The sequence below is a fragment of the Ursus americanus genome, chromosome 17 (assembly GCF_024610735.1).
Source record: "Ursus americanus isolate L20-20 chromosome 17, mUrsAme1.1.p, whole genome shotgun sequence".
In the NCBI taxonomy this organism is placed as follows: Eukaryota; Metazoa; Chordata; class Mammalia; order Carnivora; family Ursidae; genus Ursus; species Ursus americanus.
In genome coordinates this window covers 55520872-55545391 of record NC_142143.1, presented here as the reverse complement: position 1 = coordinate 55545391, position 24520 = coordinate 55520872, and the positions used below count along the sequence as shown (strand labels likewise).

At 61.0% G+C, this 24520-nt stretch overlaps 1 protein-coding gene across 2 annotated transcripts in view; it reads left to right on the top strand.

Annotated features, from left to right (window-relative positions):
* The window catches only part of LRP1 (LDL receptor related protein 1), a 79594-nt gene that overhangs the window by 43085 nt on the left and 11989 nt on the right, over positions 1–24520 (top strand). For both annotated transcript variants that reach the window (XM_045789790.2, XM_087869045.1), the window contains exons 23-63: positions 66–311; positions 532–729; positions 1932–2136; positions 2318–2482; positions 3113–3357; positions 3607–3738; positions 4038–4265; positions 4501–4675; positions 4760–4854; positions 5044–5193; positions 5323–5463; positions 5790–5924; positions 7774–7905; positions 8148–8282; positions 8360–8489; positions 8609–8735; positions 9141–9292; positions 9396–9520; positions 9856–10233; positions 11529–11718; positions 15117–15321; positions 15695–15887; positions 16615–16740; positions 16953–17081; positions 17377–17496; positions 17688–17801; positions 18076–18225; positions 18312–18434; positions 18692–18808; positions 18992–19120; positions 19376–19498; positions 19588–19728; positions 19808–19998; positions 20758–20941; positions 21046–21131; positions 21318–21437; positions 21980–22167; positions 22304–22509; positions 23009–23197; positions 23766–23914; positions 24353–24446. In XM_045789790.2, coding sequence (XP_045645746.1) covers positions 66–311; positions 532–729; positions 1932–2136; positions 2318–2482; positions 3113–3357; positions 3607–3738; positions 4038–4265; positions 4501–4675; positions 4760–4854; positions 5044–5193; positions 5323–5463; positions 5790–5924; positions 7774–7905; positions 8148–8282; positions 8360–8489; positions 8609–8735; positions 9141–9292; positions 9396–9520; positions 9856–10233; positions 11529–11718; positions 15117–15321; positions 15695–15887; positions 16615–16740; positions 16953–17081; positions 17377–17496; positions 17688–17801; positions 18076–18225; positions 18312–18434; positions 18692–18808; positions 18992–19120; positions 19376–19498; positions 19588–19728; positions 19808–19998; positions 20758–20941; positions 21046–21131; positions 21318–21437; positions 21980–22167; positions 22304–22509; positions 23009–23197; positions 23766–23914; positions 24353–24446 — 6561 coding nt within the window. The remainder of the gene's footprint in view (positions 1–65; positions 312–531; positions 730–1931; positions 2137–2317; positions 2483–3112; positions 3358–3606; positions 3739–4037; positions 4266–4500; positions 4676–4759; positions 4855–5043; positions 5194–5322; positions 5464–5789; positions 5925–7773; positions 7906–8147; positions 8283–8359; positions 8490–8608; positions 8736–9140; positions 9293–9395; positions 9521–9855; positions 10234–11528; positions 11719–15116; positions 15322–15694; positions 15888–16614; positions 16741–16952; positions 17082–17376; positions 17497–17687; positions 17802–18075; positions 18226–18311; positions 18435–18691; positions 18809–18991; positions 19121–19375; positions 19499–19587; positions 19729–19807; positions 19999–20757; positions 20942–21045; positions 21132–21317; positions 21438–21979; positions 22168–22303; positions 22510–23008; positions 23198–23765; positions 23915–24352; positions 24447–24520) is intronic.

Sequence of the window (24520 nt, the reverse complement as noted above, 5' to 3'; positions counted from 1 at the left end):
AGGCCATGGTCCTGCCTCCTCCCGGCTCCTGACCCTGATCCTGTCCCCTGCTGGCCACCCTGCAGACCAGTGCTCTCTGAATAATGGAGGCTGCAGCCACAACTGCTCGGTGGCACCTGGTGAAGGCATCGTGTGCTCGTGCCCGCTGGGCATGGAGCTGGGGCCCGACAACCACACCTGCCAGATCCAGAGCTACTGTGCCAAGCACCTCAAGTGCAGCCAGAAGTGCGACCAGAACAAGTTCAGCGTCAAGTGCTCCTGCTATGAGGGCTGGGTGCTGGAGCCGGACGGCGAGAGCTGCCGCAGCCTAGGTGACATACGGGGGGAGAGGTGGCGGGGAAGGCTGGGCAGGCTGAGGCAGGCCCCTGAGCTGCCGCTGGCTGGCTTTGGGCTGCCGGATGCCAAAGGCTGCGGTTTCCACCCATGACCCGGCCTGGGGCCAACAGAGACCCCGCCTGCTCCCGGACAGGGTGGCTCTGAGGCCGCAAGCCCCATGCTGACCCCTGACCCCCATCTCATACCCCTCCCCAGACCCCTTCAAGCCATTCATCATCTTCTCCAACCGCCACGAGATCCGGCGCATCGACCTTCACAAAGGCGACTACAGCGTTCTGGTGCCCGGCCTGCGCAACACCATCGCCCTGGACTTCCACCTCAGCCAGAGCGCCCTCTACTGGACCGATGTGGTGGAGGACAAGATCTACCGCGGGAAGCTGCTGGACAACGGAGGTGACTGCTCCTGCTGGCCCAGGACTGATTGGGGGGGTGCGGCGCGCGCAGGAAGAAGAGGCACTCGCGTCCTCAGAGCTGCAGACCCAGATCCAGGCCGCCCCTAAGCTGAGGCCCTTAGCTCCCCCAACCCCCACATTCTCGTTAATTGGGTTAGATTTTGCTGTGGGTCTCGGTTCCTGACGCCCCGTAATTATCGTCAGCAGAGCTGCCAGCCTGATAATTAACAAAATGATCAGCCGTTCTTTGGAATGGCCTGGAGCTCCCCAAACCCTAGAATGTCAGGCTCAAAAGGAAAAAGCCATTTAGGGAAAGTGTACCTGAATCCTGCCTTCTGTCCAAAGGCAGCCGGACCCATCACAGACATCTGTCATTAATAACACATATGGAGCACCTGCCATACACATGGGGCCCTAGGGAGACAATGGTGATCAAAACAGGCCAAAACGTCTGCCCTCATGGAGCTTACACACCAGGGGAACATCAGATATAAACAAAACAAAGGAGTGCCACATGGAATAGAACAGAAGGGGATAGTGCTGTCGATATAAAGAAAGGAGGTGGGGGGTGGTAGGGAGAATGGGGGTTGACATTTTAAATTGGGTGGTCAAGGAAGGCCCCCTGAGAAGGCGACATCTGAGCAAAGACTTGAAAGAAGCACATTTTACTAGAGGAGTTTGTATTGTTTGTAATAGAGAAAACTTGGAACCATCCCAAATGTTCATCCACGAGGGGACGGCTAAGTAGATTGGGATAATGTTCACACTATGCAACAGTTTTAAAAATAATTTTGTATATGTATATATATACATACATATATATATTTCCATGGAAAAATCTTTAAGACAGTTTATGAAGTGACTTCTAGAAAGTTCTGTCTTCCTCATATTGACTCTATGTCTGTCCCCCCAAAGCCTCTACCCTCTGCTCTGACTGCCTTCCATGGGTTAGCCCTTCAGAGAGCTGCAAGCAGAAGAAAACTGTGACCTCCTCTTCTTCAGGGTTCTGGAAACTAGGCCTCTCCTCTCCTATTTGACCTCCTGGTGGGGCAGGGGGCCTGGGTGAGGAGAGTGGGGGGTCCGTGAACCCCAGGTGAAGCTGGGGTGCATCAGAGACATTGGCAGAGGTGTCACAGTGGAGAGTGAGTCATCCAAGCTTCCTGGTCTCCTGTAATTTCACGCCCATGACGTTCTCTTCACCAGCCCTGACTAGCTTCGAGGTGGTGATTCAGTACGGCCTGGCCACCCCCGAGGGTCTGGCCGTAGACTGGATTGCAGGCAACATCTACTGGGTGGAGAGTAACCTGGACCAGATTGAGGTGGCCAAGCTAGATGGGACCCTTCGGACCACCCTCCTGGCTGGTGACATCGAGCACCCAAGGGCAATCGCACTGGATCCACGGGATGGGTGAGGACCCTGCCCAGCCCTATTCTGGCCCCGTGGTCCCCTCTGAATCCTCATTCAGCCAGGTCAGGGACACCTGTCTCTTCAAATGTTATTCACCCCCTCTGCCCTTGACCAAAGATCCTATAATGGCCCTGCTCCAGGCCCTCAGCCTTGGCCCCCTGACCTCTTCCCCACTCCCCAGGATCCTGTTTTGGACAGACTGGGATGCCAGCCTGCCCCGCATCGAGGCCGCCTCCATGAGTGGGGCTGGGCGCCGCACCATCCACAGGGAGACGGGCTCAGGGGGCTGGCCCAACGGGCTCACCGTGGACTACCTGGAGAAGCGCATCCTCTGGATCGATGCCAGGTCAGCGCCCGACCGCGTCCCCAGAGGCCGCCATCTCCCCCCTCCCCTCCAGGGACAGGGTGGGGTCAGGAGTCTCAGGACTTGGTAATGAAAAGGCCTGGGCAGCTGGAGCCAGAACTGGGGCGGCCAAGGGCTGGGCCCAGTGGGAGGACTGAGGTGAGGGGCGAGGCTGGGCTGGGGGAAGAGGCGTGGGAGGACGAGGGTGGAGGCAGGGCTGTCACCCTGCACAAGGGGGCCTGGCCCAGGCCGGGGCGAGGCTGAAATGCAACCTCTTGTCCTCACGCACAAATCTGTGCACTCTGCTCAGGGGCTTTGTCTGCCCGGGGGAAGGGCGAACTTCTTATTGGTCTGCTCAGAGGGGGTGCCTTTTTCCAACCTCCTCAGAGCCTCATGTGTGCTAGCTGTGGCCCTAGGAGAAGCGAGCCAAGGGACTCAGGGCGTGGGAATTGGGGTCTGAGAGCTGGGGTCCTAAACGGTGAACCACTGGTTCTCATTGCACATTGTTCTGTTCGCCTTCCCTGGCCGGCAAGGCCTGGGAGGAAGAACTGCTCCAGTGTGCTAGGGTTGGGGGGGTGGGGCCAGGGCCTGGCCCCAGCCAACATCCTCACTCTGCCCCGACCACGCTCTCAGGTCAGATGCCATTTACTCAGCCCGTTACGACGGCTCCGGCCACATGGAGGTGCTTCGGGGACACGAGTTCCTATCGCACCCGTTTGCAGTGACGCTGTATGGGGGGGAGGTATATTGGACGGACTGGAGGACAAACACGCTGGCCAAGGCCAACAAGTGGACCGGCCACAATGTCACCGTGGTACAGAGGACCAATACCCAGCCCTTTGATCTGCAGGTGTACCACCCCTCCCGGCAGCCCATGGGTAAGGGGCCAGAGAGGGGCCAGCAGCCTCTGTAGAAGCCCTCAGGAAAAGAGGGGGCCGTGAGAGCATGAGGGGCTGTGCTGAGATGGCGGGGATGGGCCAGTCTCCTGGCTAAGGAGGGTCTGGCGCAGACGGTGCTGGAACGGGGAGGGGGAGAGCCCATGAAGAGGGGGTGGTCCAGGTGAGAAAGGCCAGGTAAGGGCCAGCAAGTCACAGGACGTCCTCACTTCTCCTCTCCCCCACCCCCAGCTCCCAATCCTTGCGAGGCCAACGGGGGCCGGGGCCCCTGCTCCCACCTGTGTCTCATCAACTACAACCGGACCGTCTCTTGCGCCTGCCCCCACCTCATGAAGCTCCACAAGGACAACACCACCTGCTACGGTAGGAGGCCCCTCCCTCAAGAGCCAATAAAGTGAAGCTGAAGGGGAAGGTGTCAGTTACCCAGGCTCACGGCTGTAGGCGAAGGTAGACAGTCCCAGTTACCAGGGGCCTGCTGGGAGGAGCTCCAGAGACAGCCGCTGTAAGACGATGCAGGGAGGTGACGCCCCATGGGGCACTTCCTGATAGCCAATGGCCAGCAGCACGTGGAAGGCACCAGAAGGAGGAGGGACCCTCCTTTGGGTGGGTGGGAAACCTGAAGGTAGGGGACTGCCCTCAGTGACCTGCCGCGTGCCCTGCAGAGTTTAAGAAGTTCCTGCTGTACGCACGTCAGATGGAGATCCGGGGCGTGGACCTGGACGCCCCCTACTACAACTACATCATCTCCTTCACGGTGCCGGATATCGACAACGTCACGGTGCTGGACTATGATGCCCGCGAGCAGCGCGTCTACTGGTCCGATGTGAGGACACAGGCCATCAAACGAGCCTTCATCAACGGCACGGGCGTGGAGACCGTCGTCTCTGCAGGTCCTGCCCTCACCCTGGCCCCCTGGTGTGGGCACCCCTCGCCCGGCCCTTCCTCCCATCCCTGGTCCCCTTGGTCCTGATAATCCTTTTCCAAATCCTCTTCCTTCTCAGTGCTCCAACCCTGGTTTCCTGATCCCCGTCCTCTCCCCCAAACCAGGCCAGTCCCCCACTTCCTCCAGCCTCCTGACCTATGCCCCCAAACACCCAACCTCCAACTCCCCGCTGTGCCCCCCAGACTTGCCAAATGCCCACGGGCTGGCTGTGGACTGGGTGTCCCGAAACCTGTTCTGGACAAGCTACGACACTAACAAGAAGCAGATCAATGTGGCCCGGCTGGACGGCTCCTTCAAGAATGCGGTGGTCCAGGGTCTGGAGCAGCCCCACGGCCTGGTGGTCCACCCGCTGCGTGGGTCAGTCCCAGGCCCAGGGTTGGGGAGTGTGGGGTGTGGGGCGGAAGCCGAGGGGTCTGACTTGACCTTCTCGCACCTTCCCAGGAAGCTCTACTGGACCGACGGGGACAACATCAGCATGGCCAACATGGACGGCAGCAACCGTACCCTGCTCTTCAGTGGCCAGAAGGGCCCTGTGGGTACGAGCTTGCTTGCCTGTGCTGCAGCTCTTCCCTAATTCCTCACTCAGGAGACCCTTGGGGTCCCTCAATTGCCCCTCTGTCTCCCGAACTCCTAGCTTAGTGCGTGTCCTCACCATCCTCCCCCAAGACCACACATCCCCCGGCCCAGGTGCCAGGCTCCCTGGCAGTGACACGCACCTCTTCCAGGCCTGGCCATCGACTTCCCTGAAAGCAAGCTCTACTGGATCAGCTCTGGCAACCACACCATCAGCCGCTGCAACCTGGACGGGAGTGGGCTAGAGGTCATTGACGCCATGCGGAGCCAGCTGGGCAAGGCCACCGCCCTGGCCATCATGGGTGAGGGCTGCTGGGTGCGGGCATGGCCGGCCGCGGAGAGGCCGGGTGGGGCTGGGCTGGGCTGGCCTGGGGGTGGGGCCCTCCCCGGTGGGGCCCTCCCCGGGGTCTCATCCCCTCCTGCCTCCCCAGGGGACAAGCTGTGGTGGGCAGACCAGGTGTCGGAGAAGATGGGCACGTGCAACAAGGCTGACGGCTCGGAGTCCGTGGTGCTGCGGAACAGCACCACCCTGGTGATGCACATGAAGGTCTACGACGAGAGCATCCAGCTGGGTGAGGCGGGGGCGGGGCCGCGGGCAGGGGCCGGGATGCAGAGGGGAGTCCCTGGGCAAGAGGTGAATGGGAATGGGCGCGGGGTAGACTCCGTTCAGCACCGGAAGGGGCTTGTCTTACTCTCACAAAGGTACCAGACGTGCTGACAGCCACCCCGGTCACGACAGCCAGGGGCCTGTCGGGACAAAAGACCTGGGTGGTGACCCCCACAAGGGCCAGGGTGAAGGCAGTGACCATCCCGTCCCCGGGCAGCACGAGCCTGACACTGAGGTCCCGAGGGGGGCCACCTCAACCCTTTCTTTCTCTGTGCCTCCCACCCACCCCAGACCATGAGGGTACCAACCCCTGCAGCGTCAACAACGGTGACTGCTCCCAGCTCTGCCTGCCCACGTCCGAGTCGACCCGCTCCTGCATGTGCACAGCCGGCTACAGCCTCCGGAGCGGCCAGCAGGCCTGTGAGGGTCAGTGCCCCGCGCCGCCCGGGACCCCGGCCCTGACCCCTGCTACCCTCCCGCCCCACCTGCCCCCACTCACCCTGGGGACAGGACTGCACTTACCACGTATTGTTACGTGCCTCCCTGGTTAGGTGCTTAGTAAGCCCCCACTGTGCTGGGTGCTGCCAAGGTCCCCGTCCCTGTGCCGCAGTCTTAACCAGAGATGGGGCTAACACGGACAGGAAACTGGACCATGAGGTGGCCCTCCGGGGCCCGCAGGAGGGCTTTGGAGACACAGATGGTGGCAGGCAGCGCCAGGGCCAGCTTCACAGGGGAAGGTGTGCTGTGAGCTGGGTTCTACAGGACAAGCAGGATGTGAGTGCGTGGATCGAAAGAGAAAGGACAGTGAGGCACGGGGTCCAGAGCAAGAGGGAGATATGTGCAGGAGCCCCCGCCACCTGAGGCGCCAAGGGCGAGGGGAAGGCAGAGTGGGGGGATCATAGGTGATCGGCTGGGGGGTAGGGCGGGCCTCCCGTGAGTTCTCAGCGAGGAGTGCCTGGAAGGTGGTGTTCGGGCCAGATTAACCTGGCGGCAGAGAGCCGGCCGGATGGGGGAGGAGAAACCGAGGCAGTCAGACCAGTTAGGAGGCAGTGAGCCCAGTGTGAAGAGATGGGGCCTAGCAGCTGGGTTGAAGAGAAGGGGTGAGACTCAGACATTTCACAAGAGCTTGCTGACTGATTTATGAATTTGCCCCAGGACAGCACTTCCCAAAGTGCGCTCTGGGAACCTCCCTCTTTGATGTGGGTAGATGTTACAGAAAGAAGCACTGGGTTGAACAAAGTTTAAGTGTTTTTTGCTGCGGAACCTCTCAGAGTTTTGGATATACTCATCTGCACTGAGATTTTTTTCTCAAAAGAAGACCCTCATGTTTGCGGTTGCCCCAAACTCCCTTGACCACGAATCCTTTTCTTCATGGAGCCTGAGAAACCAGAGCCCCCTGGGGGATTCATCTGGGGACACACTGTATCAAGAGATAAAGGCAGTGGAGGATTCTGGCTCACATTGATAGTGGCGCACCATAAGAAATAGGAAAACAGAGGGGCGCCTGGGTGGCTCAGTCGGTTAAGCGTCTGCCTTCGGCTCGGGTCATGATCCCAGGGTCCTGGGATTGAGTCCCACATTGGGCTCCCTGTTCAGCAGGGAGTCTGCTTCTCCCTCTTCTTCTACTTCTCCCCCCAACTTGTGTGCACTCTCACTCTCTGTCTCTCTCGCTCTCTCACTCTCAAATGAATAATTTTTTAAAACCTTAAAAAAAAAAAAAAGAAAAAAAAGAAGAGGAAATGGGAAAACAGAATGAGACTGGCTCAGGAGTGAGGAGTCAGGGATGTTGAGTTTTAGGTGTTTGAGAGAGGCTGTGGGGTGGCACAGGCCAGACTAGGGAGGACAAAGAGGAACCCAAGGTGGAAGTCTTCACTGAGGAGTCATCTAGTTCCATTGTCTTGTCTGAACCTCTCCAGGTTCTCCCTAACAGCTTTGGGGTTCCTGGGTTGCACTGAGTGAAGCCGGACTAAAGGGCCCCCTTTGGGAGAGAGAAATCCAGGTCTCTTCTGCCCTCTAGTGGGAGCTAGCAGTCTTGCAGGTGCTTCCCCAGAGTGGCTCTCCTTTCCCACCCCCCCACACCCCGTTGACCAGGTGACCTCCCAGCCCAAGCTGAAGGCCTCAGGCTAAGGTTTGTGTATCTGTGTGTTGAACAGGGAGGAGTGAAGGCTGGGAGAAGATATCAAAAAGAAGCAGAGAACAATAGGTTTGAGAGTGACAGACCCCAAGCTTAAAGGGGTGTAGGTGAGGCCCATGCCTGAGTGTCCTTGTGTTTCAGGTGTGGGTTCCTTTCTCCTGTACTCTGTGCACGAGGGAATCCGGGGAATCCCCCTGGATCCCAATGACAAGTCAGATGCCCTGGTCCCAGTGTCGGGGACGTCCCTGGCTGTCGGCATTGACTTCCACGCTGGTGAGTGGTTTGGTCGCAGGAGGGAGTGGGACATTACCTTGGGGGTGATGTGCTCTGGGAGCCCAGTGAAAGGCTGCCTGACCACAGCTGGAGGCTACCCCTAACCTGCTCTAGCTTCCCTTCCAAGCCTCCTGCCCCCGCCACCAGCACTCACCTCCATCTTGACTGCCATTTGATTCTGACCACCCCCCAACCTTTCCCCTGCCTTGTGGGACATCCCATGTTGGCTCCTCTACCTCCAGAAAACGACACCATTTACTGGGTGGACATGGGCCTAAGCACCATTAGCCGGGCTAAGCGAGACCAGACATGGCGTGAGGATGTGGTGACCAACGGCATTGGCCGCGTGGAGGGTATCGCCGTGGACTGGATCGCAGGTGAGTAGGGGCTGGAAAGGGACTAGGTACGTGCATTCCCACCCAATCCGCCTAATCTCCACCCATTCCCTCCTCAGGCAACATCTACTGGACCGACCAGGGCTTTGATGTCATCGAGGTCGCCCGGCTCAATGGCTCTTTCCGCTACGTGGTCATCTCCCAGGGTTTGGATAAGCCCCGGGCCATCACTGTCCACCCAGAGAAGGGGTGAGAAGCTGGACAGGCTTTTCAGTCTGGCCCGGATCTGGCCCAGTCACTCTCCACAGCCCACACTGACTCCCTAGTCTAGGGACTGACCCCCCACTTCTGCCTCCTCTGCCTCCCAGGTACCTGTTCTGGACTGAGTGGGGCCAGTACCCACGTATTGAGCGGTCCCGGCTGGATGGTACTGAACGCGTCGTGCTGGTTAATGTCAGCATCAGCTGGCCCAATGGCATCTCAGTGGACTATCAGGTTTGGGTGCAGGCTTGGCCCTGGAACGATGGGACATCTGGACCCCATGCTCTGGGGGGAGGCGCCCCTTACCCTATGTTCTGCTCCCCATTGACTCTCCCTGTGATGAGGCCCTATTCAGTGAGGAGATACGGACCCAGGGTAGTCTTGGCATCTTCTGGCCCAGTTCCCGACCCAGAGTAGGACTCCTGCCACCCCAGGATGGTAGGGGGGCCGTTACTCAGAAGTGAGGACTGAAGGCATGCCTAGAGGTTGTCAGATCCTCAGAGGATGGGGAGGATATGGAGGAAGAAAGAGAAAGACACGGGAGGCAGGAGTGAGCGGGACACGCCCTCCGGCCCAGGACCCTGGGGCCGGTGGGGAGCACTGGGCACCGGAGGTGAGGTGGGTGCCTCCGGCCTGTAGGATGGGAAGCTCTACTGGTGTGACGCCCGCACAGACAAGATCGAGCGGATTGACCTGGAGACGGGCGAGAGCCGTGAGGTGGTTCTGTCCAGCAACAACATGGACATGTTCTCCGTGTCTGTGTTTGAGGATTTCATCTACTGGAGTGACAGGTGAGGGCTTCTGCCCTGGGGTCCTCCTCTGCCGTCTGTCCCCGCCCTCTTGGCCGCTGTCAACGCCCTGCTCACGGCCTAGCCCTTCCCTTCCCTCCCCCAGGACTCATGCCAACGGTTCCATCAAACGTGGGGGTAAAGACAACGCTACAGACTCTGTGCCCCTGAGGACGGGCATCGGCGTCCAGCTCAAAGACATCAAAGTCTTCAACCGGGACCGGCAGAAAGGTGAGGCGGGGGCCCTGGGCCAGGCGGAAGAGGCGCACAGGGGCCCCCTGGCCTGGGAGTGATCCCCCGGAGTGAGAGGGGCTGGGAGAGCTGCGGGACCCACAGGGGCACTTTCCAGCGGCTCCAGAGAGCCGAGAGCGGGGACGGGAGGCTGAGGAGCTGTAGGACCGATCCAGGTGCCGAGTGCGGGGGCCGGGTCGGGAGCGTCTGTGCCCAGGCAGAGTGCTGCGCCAGCCCGAGTCTCCACCTTGGCGGAGACATCGGGCACCGTAAGCCTTTGCCCAAGGTGGGCCCTACGGTCCGTAACCCTCTCCTTCCCCGTGCCCTCCCGCCAGGCACCAACGTGTGTGCGGTGGCTAACGGGGGCTGCCAGCAGCTGTGCCTGTACCGGGGCGGCGGGCAGCGGGCCTGTGCCTGCGCCCACGGGATGCTGGCGGAAGACGGGGCAGCGTGCCGCGAGTACGCCGGCTACCTGCTTTACTCGGAGCGCACCATCCTCAAGAGCATCCACCTGTCTGACGAGCGCAACCTCAACGCCCCCGTGCAGCCCTTCGAGGATCCCGAGCACATGAAGAATGTCATCGCTCTGGCCTTCGACTACCGAGCAGGCACCTCCCTGGGCACCCCCAATCGCATCTTCTTCAGCGACATCCACTTCGGGAACATCCAGCAGATCAATGACGACGGCTCGGGGAGGACCACCATTGTGGAGAGTGAGCCCAGACCCCGATCTTCCCGGGAAGGGGAGGGTAGAGGGCTGTGGGGAGAACTGGCACCGCCTGCGGGTAGAAAAGCCCTCAGCCAGCCCACTGGGCCCCCAATCTGAATCCCAGCTGCGACTGCCTCCCTGACAATTCGCCAGCAAATCACACTGCACCCATTATAGTTACTTGAAAGTTTCTCCTCATCTGGAGTCCCAGTCGGCTCCCCTCTTCCTCCCCCGCTGGCCCTAGTTTGCCCCCAGGCTGCACAGAATAAGCCAAGCTCTGCTCTGTGTGGCCTGTAGTCACGGCACAGGCTGCAGAGACAGGCTGGGTTCAATCCCAGACACAGGATTTCAGGCACTTGGACAACTTTCCTCTGCTGTCCAAGCCCCAGATTTCTCACGTTGGTAGAGAGACAGGGTCACCTGAAGGGCAGGTGTGACAGCTTAGCTCAGCACAGGACACGTGTGCATGCTCCGCAGAGAGTGCTGGGATAGCACCCTAGAACAGCCTTTCGGCTCTGCAAAGTACTCTTCTGTTGTGCTGCAGTTTTCTCTTCTCCAGGCTGGATGATAACCCCTGGTCCTTTGACTCACTCATTTGCTCCTTCCTTCATTCATCCTGGCCACAAAGACCTGCCAGACCCTGAACTAGACGCTGGTATCCAGAGGTGGTAAACATAGACCTGTCCCCTGAACCTTCTCTGGACACGTCCTGCTCCACGCAGAACACGCCTGTTTAAAAATGTGTCCAAAGCTAAACTCGATACTCTGCGATCGTAGCTTGATCAGAAGACACTGGCAAGAACTGTCCCCTCCCTTTGGGCCATTGTTGAAGCTACAGTACTTCGAATAATGCAGCCTTCTGGCAACCACAGCATCATAGAGCTGGAAGCCGCGAAAACCTGAGTCTTTTTCTCTTAAGCTATGGTTCCACTACTTATTGTGCACTTAATTCTTTGACCGGAGTTTCAGATGTTTAGGAACAGTCAGCTTCAGTCGGAAGCTCCCAAGACAGCCCAAGTCGGATGTGATTTACCAAAATCCACAGAGCCATTTCTACCCAGCTGTGGGGAGATGCAGGAAGAAGGGTCAGGGAGATGGACCATGGATCCTTTGCATAGAAAATAGGGAAGGACAGGAGGGGCTGGGGGTGCCAAGGGCTGTGCTGCCATGTGCTCCCCAGCTCCCACACATCCCCTTGCAGCCCCACGTATGCCAGAGCAACGGGTGCTCCAGGCCATCCCCCCTCAGCTCTGCTGTCTGGCCCCATCCCAACCCACGCCTGCTTCCCTCTCCTTGCAGATGTGGGCTCCGTGGAAGGCCTGGCCTATCACCGTGGCTGGGACACCCTCTACTGGACAAGCTACACAACGTCCACCATCACCCGCCACACAGTCGACCAGACCCGCCCTGGGGCCTTCGAGCGTGAGACGGTCATTACCATGTCTGGAGACGACCACCCACGGGCCTTTGTGCTGGATGAGTGCCAGAAGTGAGCTGCTGGGTGCAAGGAGTGGGGAGGGACAGGCCACAGGGTGGCAGAAACTGCCCCAGGCAGCCCGGGTGGGGGGTGCACAGCAGGAGAGGCTGGCTTTCCCCTGAGATCAGCTACTTCCTTGCTTGGAGACTGGACCCGCTGCTATGAACTGAGCTTCAGTTTCCTCATCTGCAATAGGACAGTAATATTTTAGGCGCCTGGACCGAGGGGAGGGTCAGGGACTCGGAAGTGCAGTCCTGGCTCCGTGATGAATCGATTCATTCGTCAGAGAGCCGTGTTCGAGGCACATAGTAGGTCCTCTCTGTTTCTGGCACTCCAAGCTTCAGGCAGAGATTGTTCACTGAACACTTGCTGTATGGAAGCCTTCAACTGGGCCCATTCAAACCGCCTAGCTGGGGAGAAAAATCGTAGTGCTGGGAAGCGCTGGGACCAGCACAGGACTGTATGTGACAACCAAGAGGGATCACAGACGCCGAGCTTTGGCCCTGGGTACAGACGTGGAAAGGCCAGGGAAGGGCAGCCCAGACACAGGGCAATGATTTGAGCAACAGCCAGAGGAGGGAGTGCTCTAGGCAAGGAAGTGCTGTGAGGGGCTTCCCCCATGCCCAGTCAAGGGGTTCCCGTGGGCAGGAGCAGGCCTGAGGATGGCCCAGGAACCTGGCTCAGGTTGCAAGGGAGTCCAGAGCACAAATCAGGAGAGCTTGTGAGGAAATACCCCGGAGGCGGTGCACAGCCCTGGTCTCCACCTGCTCTGCTCTCCTGCACGGCCAGCTCCCCCCACCCCCCACCGTTTCCAATGTGTGGGCCTCTAGCGAACCACCCCCTCACCTTAGAAATCCTGGCCCACGTGAGAGCAAAACTGTTTTCGCTGGAACTCAGCAACCCTTGGAATGTTTTCCCAAAGCTTTGCTAGGAAACTAAGGGACAAACAAAACCCAAAAGCAGCTACTTAGAAACGGTGAGTGTACGGAACCTAGATTCCTTACGCTGATGTCACTCAAGTCCAGCCCCAGCCCAGCCTGCCTGGCCCTGCAGACCAGCACAGGGGCCCTCTCTCCGGTCTGCTGCACCCTGGCCTGCACGAACGTGGCTCATGACTAAGATCCTCTCTTCCCCTCTGTGACCCTTGGTGCCTTTACCTGTCTCGGGCTGGCCCCAGCTCCTGTCCCTTATGGGCCTGGAACCTCCATGGAGGGGTGGTGCTGCCGGGCACCCTGCCTGCCTCCCACCCCAATCCAGAGGTGATGGAGCACGGTGGCTCCTGGAAGCTCCTTCATAGCTGCCCACCAGGCTCCTTTGCTCTGAGCCCAGGGGATTCCATCATTCACTCAGCAAATGGCTTTTGAGAACCAGTGATGTGCGGAGGATCCAGGGGAGGGTGAGGTGGACCTGGGCTCCACCTCGGGCCTATTTGGTGTTAGCCATGAGGCTTCAGGGAGCTTTATGAGTGTGTAACAAGGACCTGGCCCAGCTGGATATCAAGGAACGTGTCCTTAAGGAGGCGGCACTTGAGCTGGGGTCTGGAGGATGACAGGGGCAGGGCAGGGTGCAGGAGAAAGAGCTGAACTGTCAGGGAGAGGCCCTCTCTTGGCCAGAAGGAGCGAGTGTTGGGGGGGGGGCAGTGTGCACCCAGATGAAGGGGACAGGTACCTCCTGCTGAGCCTACCCTACAGCTGGCCCTCAGGAAAGCCCCTCTGCCTGCACCTCTCCCCCCAGCCTCTGCCTGGGGAGTGGTTTTACCAAACCTGGAATCCTCAGCTGTGGGACACGTCCTTCTTCCACATGTAACCGTTTGTCACAGAAAGAGGAAAGCCACTCCCTACTACAGAGTCAACCGGGCCCTGCCTGAGGGTATGGAAGTCCCTGGTTGAGGACCAACAAGGCCAGGAGGCTGACTTCAGCAGCTGCACCTGGGACACCCATTTTCTCCTGTGGAGGCCAGAGAGAGATGCCACCATCCTTGATGGCATCATGCCACCATCCAAACTCCCATCCTGATTCCAAGAGCCGTCCAGAACCCCCACCTCTTGCCCCAGGATGAGGGCCTTTAAAATCAGAGCCTTAGCCTCCTTACCTCCCGGGGACTTGGGAGCAGCCGGCCCCTCCCCGAGTGGCAGGGAGTGTCCTTTTCCTACCTGAGCAGAGCGGCAGGAGGCCATAGCTCAACCGCTGGAGAGACTGGGGGTGGGCGGTGTTAAAAAGAGAGAGACCTTGGAGACACCTGGCTGGCTCAGTCAGTAGAGCATGTGACTCTTGATCTCAGGGTTGTGAGTTCAAGCCCCACACTGGGTGTAGAGATGACTTAAAAAAGAGAGACCTGGAGAGCTTTGAGGAGACATGTCCACCAGCCAGAAGACAGCTCTGTGTCCAGAGCAGCAGAGGGCAGAGGACGGGGAAACATCGGGGCAGGAGGCAGAGGCAGAACTGACTCTTCTGTGTCTAGGTGCTTCTCAAACTCCAGGGTGCATGCGGCCTGTCTGGGGAGTGCTGGAAAGTGCTGGTTCCCCGGCCCCACCCCAGGCCTCACCGAGTGTGAATCTCTGGGACAGAGGACCCAGGGATCAAGATCCACAGCAGGTGGTCTGAGGATGACGCTGTCACACCTAGTGTAGTGGCCGAGCAGTGACGCACCCCCATCTCCTGAGCCTCCCCCCTCCCCCCACAAGGAGCACAGCGTGGCCAGATCCCACCACCTCCGGTACTGAGAGGAGGCCAAGGTGCAGAGACAAGAGGCTGGTTCAAGGGCAGAGCTAGTAAAGGGCAGAACTGGGGTTCAGACTCCAAATATGTGAAAGCCTGAAATGATGGAGACGATGGTTTTCCAGAACTTCTTGAGGGTAGGATGCGTGTGTCCCTAGCACTGGCACACACTAGACATTCACAAGGGTTTCCTGGATGCCAAGCGAAAAGCAGTTAAGAATAAAAATGGGAAATAGTCATGTGGCATTTGCCGGCGGTCATTAGATGAACATTAGCTCTTAATCCTTAAACCAGGCTATGCGGCAGGTAGTAGTGTGGGCCCCACCTCACAGAGAAGGACTCTGAGGCGCTTGCTGAGGGTCCGCTCTGGTAAGTGGCAGAGCTGGGGTCGGAGCCCAGAGTCTGCCTTACTGGGCTACCCTGTCTCTCAGGAAACGCAGATGGTCGTCTCACAGACACTGAGAAACACGTGCGCACACGTACCCACACAGAGACTCTGCGGCAGCCAGGCCCCCTCCGGGCACCGGGGTCGTGTTGGCCTTGGGGGCTGTGAGGCTGCCTGGGGTGCTGGTGTCTCGTTCATACCCTGGCTGACCCTGGAGCTCTGGTCAACTCTTGGCCCTCGTCCGGGGCCCTCCATGGCAGATACCCCAGCTTTGACTCCTGGTCTCTGTGGCCCTCCCTCCCCCCAGCCTGATGTTCTGGACCAACTGGAATGAGCAGCACCCCAGCATCATGCGGGCAGCCCTGTCGGGAGCCAATGTCCTCACTCTCATCGAGAAGGACATCCGCACCCCCAACGGCCTGGCCATCGACCACCGCGCCGAGAAGCTCTACTTCTCCGATGCCACCCTGGACAAGATAGAGCGGTGCGAGTATGACGGCTCTCACCGCTATGTGAGTCTGGGGGGGGCGGGGGGCCCATAGAACAGGGGGTTCGAGGTGGGCTGGGGTCAGGGGACGGCTGGTCAGCCAAGAAGGAGATTGCCCAGGCAGAAAGGGAGGCCACATGGTGGGAAGGTTTTGGAGGAGAATGAGGCACTGACATTGCCACTTAACTGTGTGGCCTCGTGTGGCCCTCATCCTGTCCAGGCTTGGCTTCCTCCTCGGTTCAGTGAGGAAGTGGCAAGATGCCTCTGTGGCTCCTTCCCCTTCTGGGGGACCTAGGCCAAGGCCAGGCCCCTTCACCCCCGAGGCCAGCTGCAGTGGGGTGGGGTTGGGGCAAGAGGCCCGAGCCTACCTGTGATGGGCCCTAGTGCTGTTGCCACAGGTGATTCTGAAGTCGGAGCCCGTCCACCCCTTCGGGTTGGCTGTGTATGGGGAGCACATCTTCTGGACCGACTGGGTGCGGCGAGCCGTGCAGCGGGCCAACAAGTACGTGGGCAGCGACATGAAGCTGCTACGCGTGGACATCCCCCAGCAGCCCATGGGCATCATCGCCGTGGCCAATGACACCAACAGCTGTGAGTGGGGGCGCTGCCACCAGCCTTGCTCTCCTGCCCATGGTGCCGGCACGTGCGCACGCAAGTGCGTGCACACACACACACACACACACACTACATCCTGGTCTCGTTCTCCAGAGCCTCCACGTGCAGACATACACTTGTACACCTTCACCCCCAAGAAACTCCAAAACACCGAACACTTCTCTACTCCAGCTCCCTAAAGACATCTGGGCACACGCAGACACACACACACACGCACTCATGGCACGCCACAACTGGTCTCACCTGACCCCTTGGACACCCCAGCACATGCCCTAGTCCTTCTCCCACCCAGAACTGCACGTGCCCCCAGAGCTGATCACGCACAGCCCAGGCTCTGCCTACCCCGTGCTCTGCGTGTGCGTGCACCTGCCTTGCCCAGCAGCCCCCACCCAGGTCCCTAGCTTTCCCAGGCCTCTCACACACACTCCGGGGCCCCATCACAGTGCTCCTTAGACTTGAATCTCCCCAAAGCACGCAACGAAGCCTACATCATCGCCCTAAGAGCACACGCCCCCTCCACCTTAGGCCCACTCCAGATCCTCCCCCAGCCCTCCCATAGCACCCTTTCCGCGCCCCCAGCCATGTGCCGCCGTGCCCAGGCCGGGGCGGGGAAGCTCAGTGAAGCTGTGTGACTGGGTGTGGGTATCTTGTGTGTGCACAGCTGGGAACACTCCTAGCCCACTGTCCTCCGTCCCTGTTTCAGGCGAGCTCTCCCCTTGCCGCATCAACAATGGCGGCTGCCAGGACCTGTGTCTGCTCACGCACCAAGGCCATGTCAACTGCTCTTGCCGAGGGGGCCGCATCCTCCAAGAGGACCTCACCTGCCGCGGTGAGAGAAAGGGGATGAGGGAGGGGGGACGCTGGTGGGGGACGCTGGGCACACGCTGGGGACCATCTCCTCCCAGACTCCAACAGCCTGGCCCCCCGAAACCTTTTACCAAGGAGAGACTGAGGATGACCTCAGTTCCGGGGGGCAGAGGGGGAGAGGCGTCCGAGGCCCCAGGGCCCTGGCTCATGAAGCTCCGTCCACACCCGCTCCAGCCATGAACTCCTCTTGCCGGGCACAAGATGAGTTCGAGTGCGCCAACGGCGAATGCATCAACTTCAGCCTCACTTGCGATGGTGTCTCCCACTGCAAGGACAAGTCGGACGAGAAACCATCCTACTGTAGTAAGGCGCCTCCTCCAGCCTCAGTGCCCCACCGTCCTCCCTCACTCCTGGCCTCCAGGGTCCCCAGCCTCAGCCCCCAGCAGCACGGGGCGTGGGAGTGAGGGGAGCAAAAGCTCCATGACCCACTCTGTGGCCAAGGAGTCTGGGGAGGTCGTGAAGGGCAGAACCACCGCTAACCCTGGGCCAGGCCCAGAGCAGGGCCGAGCAGGTGGTCAGGGGAACAGACAGGTGCAGTCTGATCAGAGGCAGCCCTCCCCCAGAGCTGCCCTGACTGGCGGCCCGCTCCCCCCCGCAGACTCACGCCGCTGCAAGAAGACCTTCCGCCAGTGCAGCAACGGGCGCTGCGTGCCCAACATGCTTTGGTGCAACGGGGCGGACGACTGCGGGGACGGCTCGGACGAGATTCCCTGCAACAGTGAGTGGGACCCCCACTTCTGCCCCACCCCACCCTTGCTGAGCTCTGGTCCCAGGCCCCACGGGGTCTGCTTCAGCATGCTCTGCGGGGGGCCTGGGCCGGTGCTTTGGACCGGGAGTTCTGGCCTGGGGTCTCCTGGCCCCCACGGGGAGGACTCTGACCTGACAGTCTCGGGCTGGGTGCTGTTCTAGAGACGGCCTGCGGCGTGGGCGAGTTCCGCTGCCGGGACGGCACCTGCATTGGGAACTCCAGCCGCTGCAACCAGTTTGTGGACTGTGAGGATGCCTCTGACGAGATGAACTGCAGTGAGTGACACCCTCCCCGCTGCCTCCTAGTCTCCCGCAGTCCTGCTCCCTCGCCTCCTGCCTGGCGCTCCTCTCTGGCTGTCCTCTGGCCCCCTCGCTCAGTGGCCTCACTCCCCTCACAGCCCAGGCCCGGGCTCCCCGGGGGTGAGTGGAAAGGGTAGACAGCATCTCTTCCCCCGAAGGATACTGTGCGACTTCCTATAACACAAAGGGCAGCTCCCCGGGAAGAAGTGTGGAGAGAACCGAGTGTCACCTGCATCCCTGTCCCCACCAGGTGCCACCGACTGTAGCAGCTACTTCCGCCTGGGGGTGAAAGGTGTGCGTTTCCAGCCCTGTGAGCGGACCTCCCTCTGCTACGCCCCCAGCTGGGTGTGTGACGGTGCCAACGACTGCGGGGACTACAGCGACGAGCGCGACTGCCCAGGTCCCGCCTCGGGCTGGGTGTGTGGCAGGCAGCGGGCAGCGGGCCCCCGAGGGTGCCAGTGCCCTCATGCCTCCCTCTCCCCCCAGGAGTGAAGCGCCCCAGGTGCCCCCTGAATTACTTCGCCTGCCCGAGTGGGCGTTGCATCCCCATGAGCTGGACATGTGACAAGGAGGACGACTGTGAACACGGCGAGGATGAGACCCACTGCAGTGAGTGACCGAATGCAGCGCTGCCCACCCACTGCGGCCACGGAGCCCCAACCATGCCCCACCTTTCAGTTCCCTCCCAGGAAGTGTCCCTTGGGAGAAGGGCACCCAGGCCCCCCCCCGGGGATCATCTCTCTAACTCATGCTGACCCCCCACAAAGGGATGCCTTGGGTCTCTCCCTTCCATCCTCCACCTGCCTGCCCAGCAGGGTGACCTGCCATCCCCTCCCCCATCTCACTTTGGTCTCCAACTGCCCCAGACAAGTTCTGCTCGGAGGCCCAGTTTGAGTGCCAGAACCATCGCTGCATCTCCAAGCAGTGGCTGTGTGACGGCAGTGACGACTGCGGGGACGGCTCGGACGAGGCGGCTCACTGCGGTAAGGGGTGGCTGTGGTCAGCTCGGGGGGGGGCTCCCGGGAGGGACAGACCCCCCCACCTCACCCACACATGCACACACCCCCCTATAGGAGGGGCGGCATGATGGTGGGGATGTCACCCCAACTGCCCAGCCCGCTGTGCCTGCTCCTGAATCTCTTGGTGGCTCCGTGTCCCCCCAACAGAAGGCAAGACATGCGGCCCCTCCTCCTTCTCCTGCCCTGGCACCCATGTGTGTGTCCCCGAGCGCTGGCTCTGTGATGGTGACAAGGACTGTGCTGACGGTGCTGATGAGAGCATCACAGCTGGCTGCTGTGAGTGGCTGGGGCCGTGAGGAGTGGGCGGAGGGGTGGCAAGTGGCCACAGTCTCACTCGACAGAAGGGGAAACTGAGGCCAAGGAGAGGAAGTGCTTCAGCTGCGGTCACTCAAGTGGTTAGTGGCAGAGCCCTATCTACAACCGAGACGGGTGTCTCTGCGCATTCTACCACTCGGACCCCATGAGGGTCCTGGTGACAGGCAGCAGCTGGTCAGGTGGGGGCTGAGGGGCTACGTCTGTCTCCGTCCACAGTGTACAACAGCACCTGCGACGACCGCGAGTTCATGTGCCAGAATCGCCAGTGCATCCCCAAGCACTTCGTGTGCGACCACGACCGGGACTGCACCGACGGCTCCGACGAGTCCACCGAGTGTGGTGAGCCCCGTGGGGGTGACGGCAGGGGCGCACCTGGTCCCAGCGGGAGCCCCCAGCCTCACCCCCTCACCCCGTCCCTCCTCCCCCAGAGTACCCGACCTGTGGCCCCAACGAGTTCCGCTGTGCCAACGGGCGCTGCCTGAGCTCCCGCCAGTGGGTGTGCGACGGTGAAAACGACTGCCATGACCAGAGCGACGAGGCCCCCAAGAACCCGCACTGCACCAGCTCAGGTGGGCCCGAAGCCCGGTCCCTCCCCAGCCTCGGCCCCCATCCCCGCGTCGCCGCTGACCTGCCCCTCCACGCCCGCAGAGCACAAGTGCAACGCCTCCTCGCAGTTCCTGTGCAGCAGCGGGCGCTGCGTGGCCGAGGCGCTGCTCTGTGACGGCCAGGACGACTGCGGCGACGGCTCCGACGAGCGCGGCTGCCACGTCAACGAGTGTCTCAGCCGCAAGCTCAGTGGCTGCAGCCAGGACTGCGAGGACCTCAAGATCGGCTTCAAGGTGTGCCCCGCCCCGGAGTGGGAGCCTCCACGCCCCCAAGGCTGGCAGGAGCTCCCGTCCGCTCTTCCAAGGGCTCATTCGGCACCTGTCTGCCAGGCAGTGTTCTAGGCGCTGAGGACCCAGTGGGGAGCAGAACCGAGCCCTGTGCTTGGTTGGGTTCTGCCTCTCTTTGGAAAGTAGAGCCAGCAAGGGCTGTGGGAGAAGGAGGGATGTGCAGACGGCGGGGAGGCGCCGGAAGTATGGGTACCCCTCTCAAGGGAGAGGCCCGACGGGAGCACAGGGTCTGGGAGTTTTCACTGTAGAGACAGCATTTAAATCCGTGAGTCTGGAGGAGACCCCCAAGGGAGTGAGCGCAGATGGAAAAGAGGGGCAGTCCAAGGCCTGAGTGTGGTGCTCAGCCCCGCCGAGGGCCAGGGGGTGAGGGGGGACCGGCAGAGGAGCCTGAGAAGGGGCAGTTGCTGGGGCGGGAGAACATCCGAGTGAAGAGAGCCTCGGGGGAGGAGCTCCATCAGCTCTGTCAGATAATGCTCATGGGTCCGTAAGATGAGGCCTGAGCATCGCCCTCTGGGGATAGAAACCGGACGGCCATCAGTCACTGTGGTGGGAGAGCCAGACCACTGGCCCGGGCCAGCTCAGCCCCTGTTTCCTGCCTGCTCCCCACCCTGCCAGCCTCAGTTTCCCCAGCAGAGCCAGCCGCCCGGGGTGGTGGGAGGCCCCGACCCCTGCCCTTCCCCAGCCCAAGGCTCCCTGTGCCCGCAGTGCCGCTGCCGCCCTGGCTTCCGCCTGAAGGACGACGGCCGGACGTGTGCCGACGTGGACGAGTGCAGCACCACGTTCCCCTGCAGTCAGCGCTGCGTCAATACGCACGGCAGCTACAAGTGTCTGTGCGTGGAGGGCTACGCCCCCCGCGGCGGCGACCCCCACAGCTGCAAAGCCGTGACGGGTGAGCCGGGCGCTTGGAGGGCATCCGATGGCTCCGGCAGCTGGGGACCGGGGGTGCTGGCACGTGCCCCAGCCGGCAACTGAGCCAGGATGTTCTGTGTGCAGATGAGGAGCCGTTCCTGATCTTCGCCAACCGCTACTATCTGCGCAAGCTCAACCTGGACGGCTCCAACTACACGCTGCTCAAACAGGTGCCAGCCCGCCCCACCCGTCTCCCCGGGCCCGGAGCTGCGCCCCCTGCCCCGCGCAGCCCCCTCTGCCCCGCGCAGCCCCCTCATTCTCCCCACCGGGCCCGTGTTCGTCACCCTCGCTGACTTCTCCAGCCACCTGTGTCCTGATCCAGTCGTCCTCCTTCTCCCCGACCCCCCCATATCCAGGGCCTGAACAACGCCGTCGCCTTGGACTTTGACTACCGAGAGCAGATGATTTACTGGACGGATGTGACGACCCAGGGCAGCATGATCCGAAGAATGCACCTAAACGGGAGCAACGTGCAGGTGGGGCCGAGGGCCGCCCACTCCTCAGCAGATGCACTGGGGTGGGGGGGGGCAGAGATCCAGGCCTGGGGTCCCTCCCCAGAGGGCTCTCTCTGTTGCAAGGCTATCTCCCCTTCACCCCACGCATCCCGGTGAATTCTTTCTTCCACCCCCTGCCCCACAGAGTCACTGCACAACTCTGCTTGTCCCTGCTTGTCCTGGCTTCTCCCTCCCCTCCAAGCTCAGAGGGTGAGGTCTAGGATTCCCCCTGCTCTTTTCCTAGTCATCGGTAGCTTCCCCCGTAGGGCTGACCTCTCTTAAATGTGTGCCCCCCCCAGGCACTGTGGGGCTTGGGGCGCCATCTCTTTCATCTGGAGACCCTTGTCCTAAAGCCTCCACTGACGTCAGGCCCAGGGTTGGGCCTTTTCCATCCGTTGTCCTCCCTGCCAAGCTGGGGGAGGGAGCTCTGTTTCACTTCACACTTGGGGGAAGCTGGGTCCCAGAGAGACTGAGGGTCCCGCCCCAGGTCACCCAGAGCTCTTCTTTTCCTGCCCCTGACACAGGTGCTGCATCGGACAGGCCTCAGCAACCCTGACGGACTGGCTGTAGACTGGGTGGGCGGCAACCTGTACTGGTGTGACAAAGGCCGGGACACCATCGAGGTGTCCAAACTCAACGGGGCCTACCGGACGGTGCTGGTCAGCTCTGGCCTCCGGGAGCCCAGGGCTCTGGTGGTGGACGTCCAGAACGGGTACGCGGGCAAGGAGGGTTGGGGGAGCCCCTGAAAGCCAGCGGTGTGCTCAGACATCCAGGCCCAGCCTCCTTGCAGGCTCGTGGTAGGACCAGTCTCGGGACCTGTTGGGGCTCACTGCCCGCCCACCTGCCAGGTACCTGTACTGGACAGACTGGGGTGACCACTCACTGATCGGCCGGATAGGCATGGATGGGTCTGGCCGTAGTGTCATCGTGGACACCAAGATCACGTGGCCCAACGGCCTGACGCTGGACTACGTCACCGAGCGCATCTACTGGGCTGACGCCCGCGAGGACTACATTGAGTTTGCCAGCCTGGATGGCTCTAATCGCCATGTCGGTCAGTGAGGCTCCCTGCACACATCAGACCCGGGGGAGGGGGTCTGGGGCTCCGGAGGGTCAGGCCTTTGGCGCAAGAGTATAGGATTAAAAGTCAGAAGGCATGGTCTGAGGACACCACCCGCCAGGGGTATGGGGGTCCAGAGCTTACAGCCCCCGGACAAGCCCAGGCATGAGGCCACATCTGCTACCTTGGGAAGGAGAAAGAGAGGCCCTTTCTTACGCACGGTTTGGGGCCCCGGGAAGGGTGGGAGTGGGAGGCCTGGGGTCGGGATACTTCGGCACAGGGAATCGTATAATACTATGGAGCAGGAACCTGCTGTCAGAAGCCCGAGTCTGAGTTCCAAGTCTGCCACTTATTAGCTGTGCGGCCTTGGGAAGCCACTTCACCATCCGGAAGCCGGGCAAGCGCCCACCTCACAGGGTTGTTGCGGGGTTAAGGGCATCCGGTAGGGAAGCTGCTGACCGGCTGCCGGGCCTGTTCCCTCGCCGGTCCGCAGTGCTGAGCCAGGACATCCCGCACATCTTCGCGCTGACGCTGTTTGAGGACTATGTCTATTGGACCGACTGGGAGACCAAGTCCATCAACCGAGCCCACAAGACCACGGGCACCAACAAGACACTGCTCACCAGCACCCTACACCGGCCCATGGACCTGCATGTCTTCCACGCCTTGCGCCAGCCAGATGGTGAGCGGCTGAGGGCCAGGAGCAGAGGAAGGCTGAGCCTGGCACCAGGGGCCCCTGCGGGAGGATGGGGCCCAGCAGGACTGGCTGCCTCCCGCCCCTTCTCCAGCATTGCCTCAGACGTGCTTGCCAGACACTGGGAGGTGAGGGCGGCTGTAGACAGGCCGTGGTCTGGCTCTCAGAAGCTGCAGCCCAGCCCAGGGCCAGCCCCAGAGTCTCATAGCAGCAAGCCCCTGAGGGTTCAGACAGTCGAGGCAGGACCCCAAAGGCAGGCAGGCTGTAGTCAAGGGCAGGCCCAGGGGAGGCAGCCTACGAGGCTTCAGGGCTGGCCTGATTCTGGGACCTCAAGAAGAGTCCTGTCCCGTCTCTGGCTTCAGCCTCCTCCTAAGTGAGTAGGATTTGGATCCGTCCGACCTCTGCCAGGATAGAGTGGGCTGAACAGTGTTCAGAAAACCAGGAAGCGTGCTACCAGGGAGCGCTGGCCTCTCTCTGCCGGAGGCCCGTGGCTCAGGGATCGTGGCCCATACACGGGGCCCAGTGGGCTGCTCTTCAGCTGCTTTCTCTCCGGCAGTTCCCAATCACCCCTGCAAGGTCAACAACGGTGGCTGCAGCAACCTGTGCCTCCTGTCCCCCGGGGGAGGCCACAAATGTGCCTGTCCCACCAACTTCTACCTGGGCAGTGATGGGCGCACCTGTGTGTCCAACTGCACGGCAAGCCAGGTGAGGCTCTTCCCCTTGACCCCCATTCACCGATGCCTCGCTCCCCCAACCCCCACACCAGCACCCCCACTCCTCCTCGGACCCTAACACCCGCTCTAATGTCCTCACGCATCTGGTTTTTCCACGCTAACACCCCCACATTTCTTGCCTACCTCTTGTCTCCCCACAGCAATACTTTTATACCTGTCACCTCACACAAACACCCCCACACCCTAACCCTGGCCCTCCCTCACCAGTACCCCCCACCCTGACCCCCCCACAGATACCCCATCACCTGGCCTTCCTGCACTCATCACATCCCAACCTTCCCTCCAGCTCAGCCCCCCTGCAAAGTACCCTGACCCTCCTGCTACTTTGAAACATCCCAGCCCCTCAAAAGAAAACCTCCCGAGTTCCCCAGACCCCCACCAACCCCTCTCGCCCCCACCTGCCCTCCAGTTTGTGTGCAAGAACGACAAGTGCATCCCCTTCTGGTGGAAGTGTGACACGGAGGACGATTGTGGGGACCACTCAGACGAGCCCCCGGACTGTCGTAAGTGCCCAGAGCAGGGGTGGCAAGAGGGTCCTGCCCGGGGGCAGCCTGACTCCCAAGGCTCCGGGTGGCCA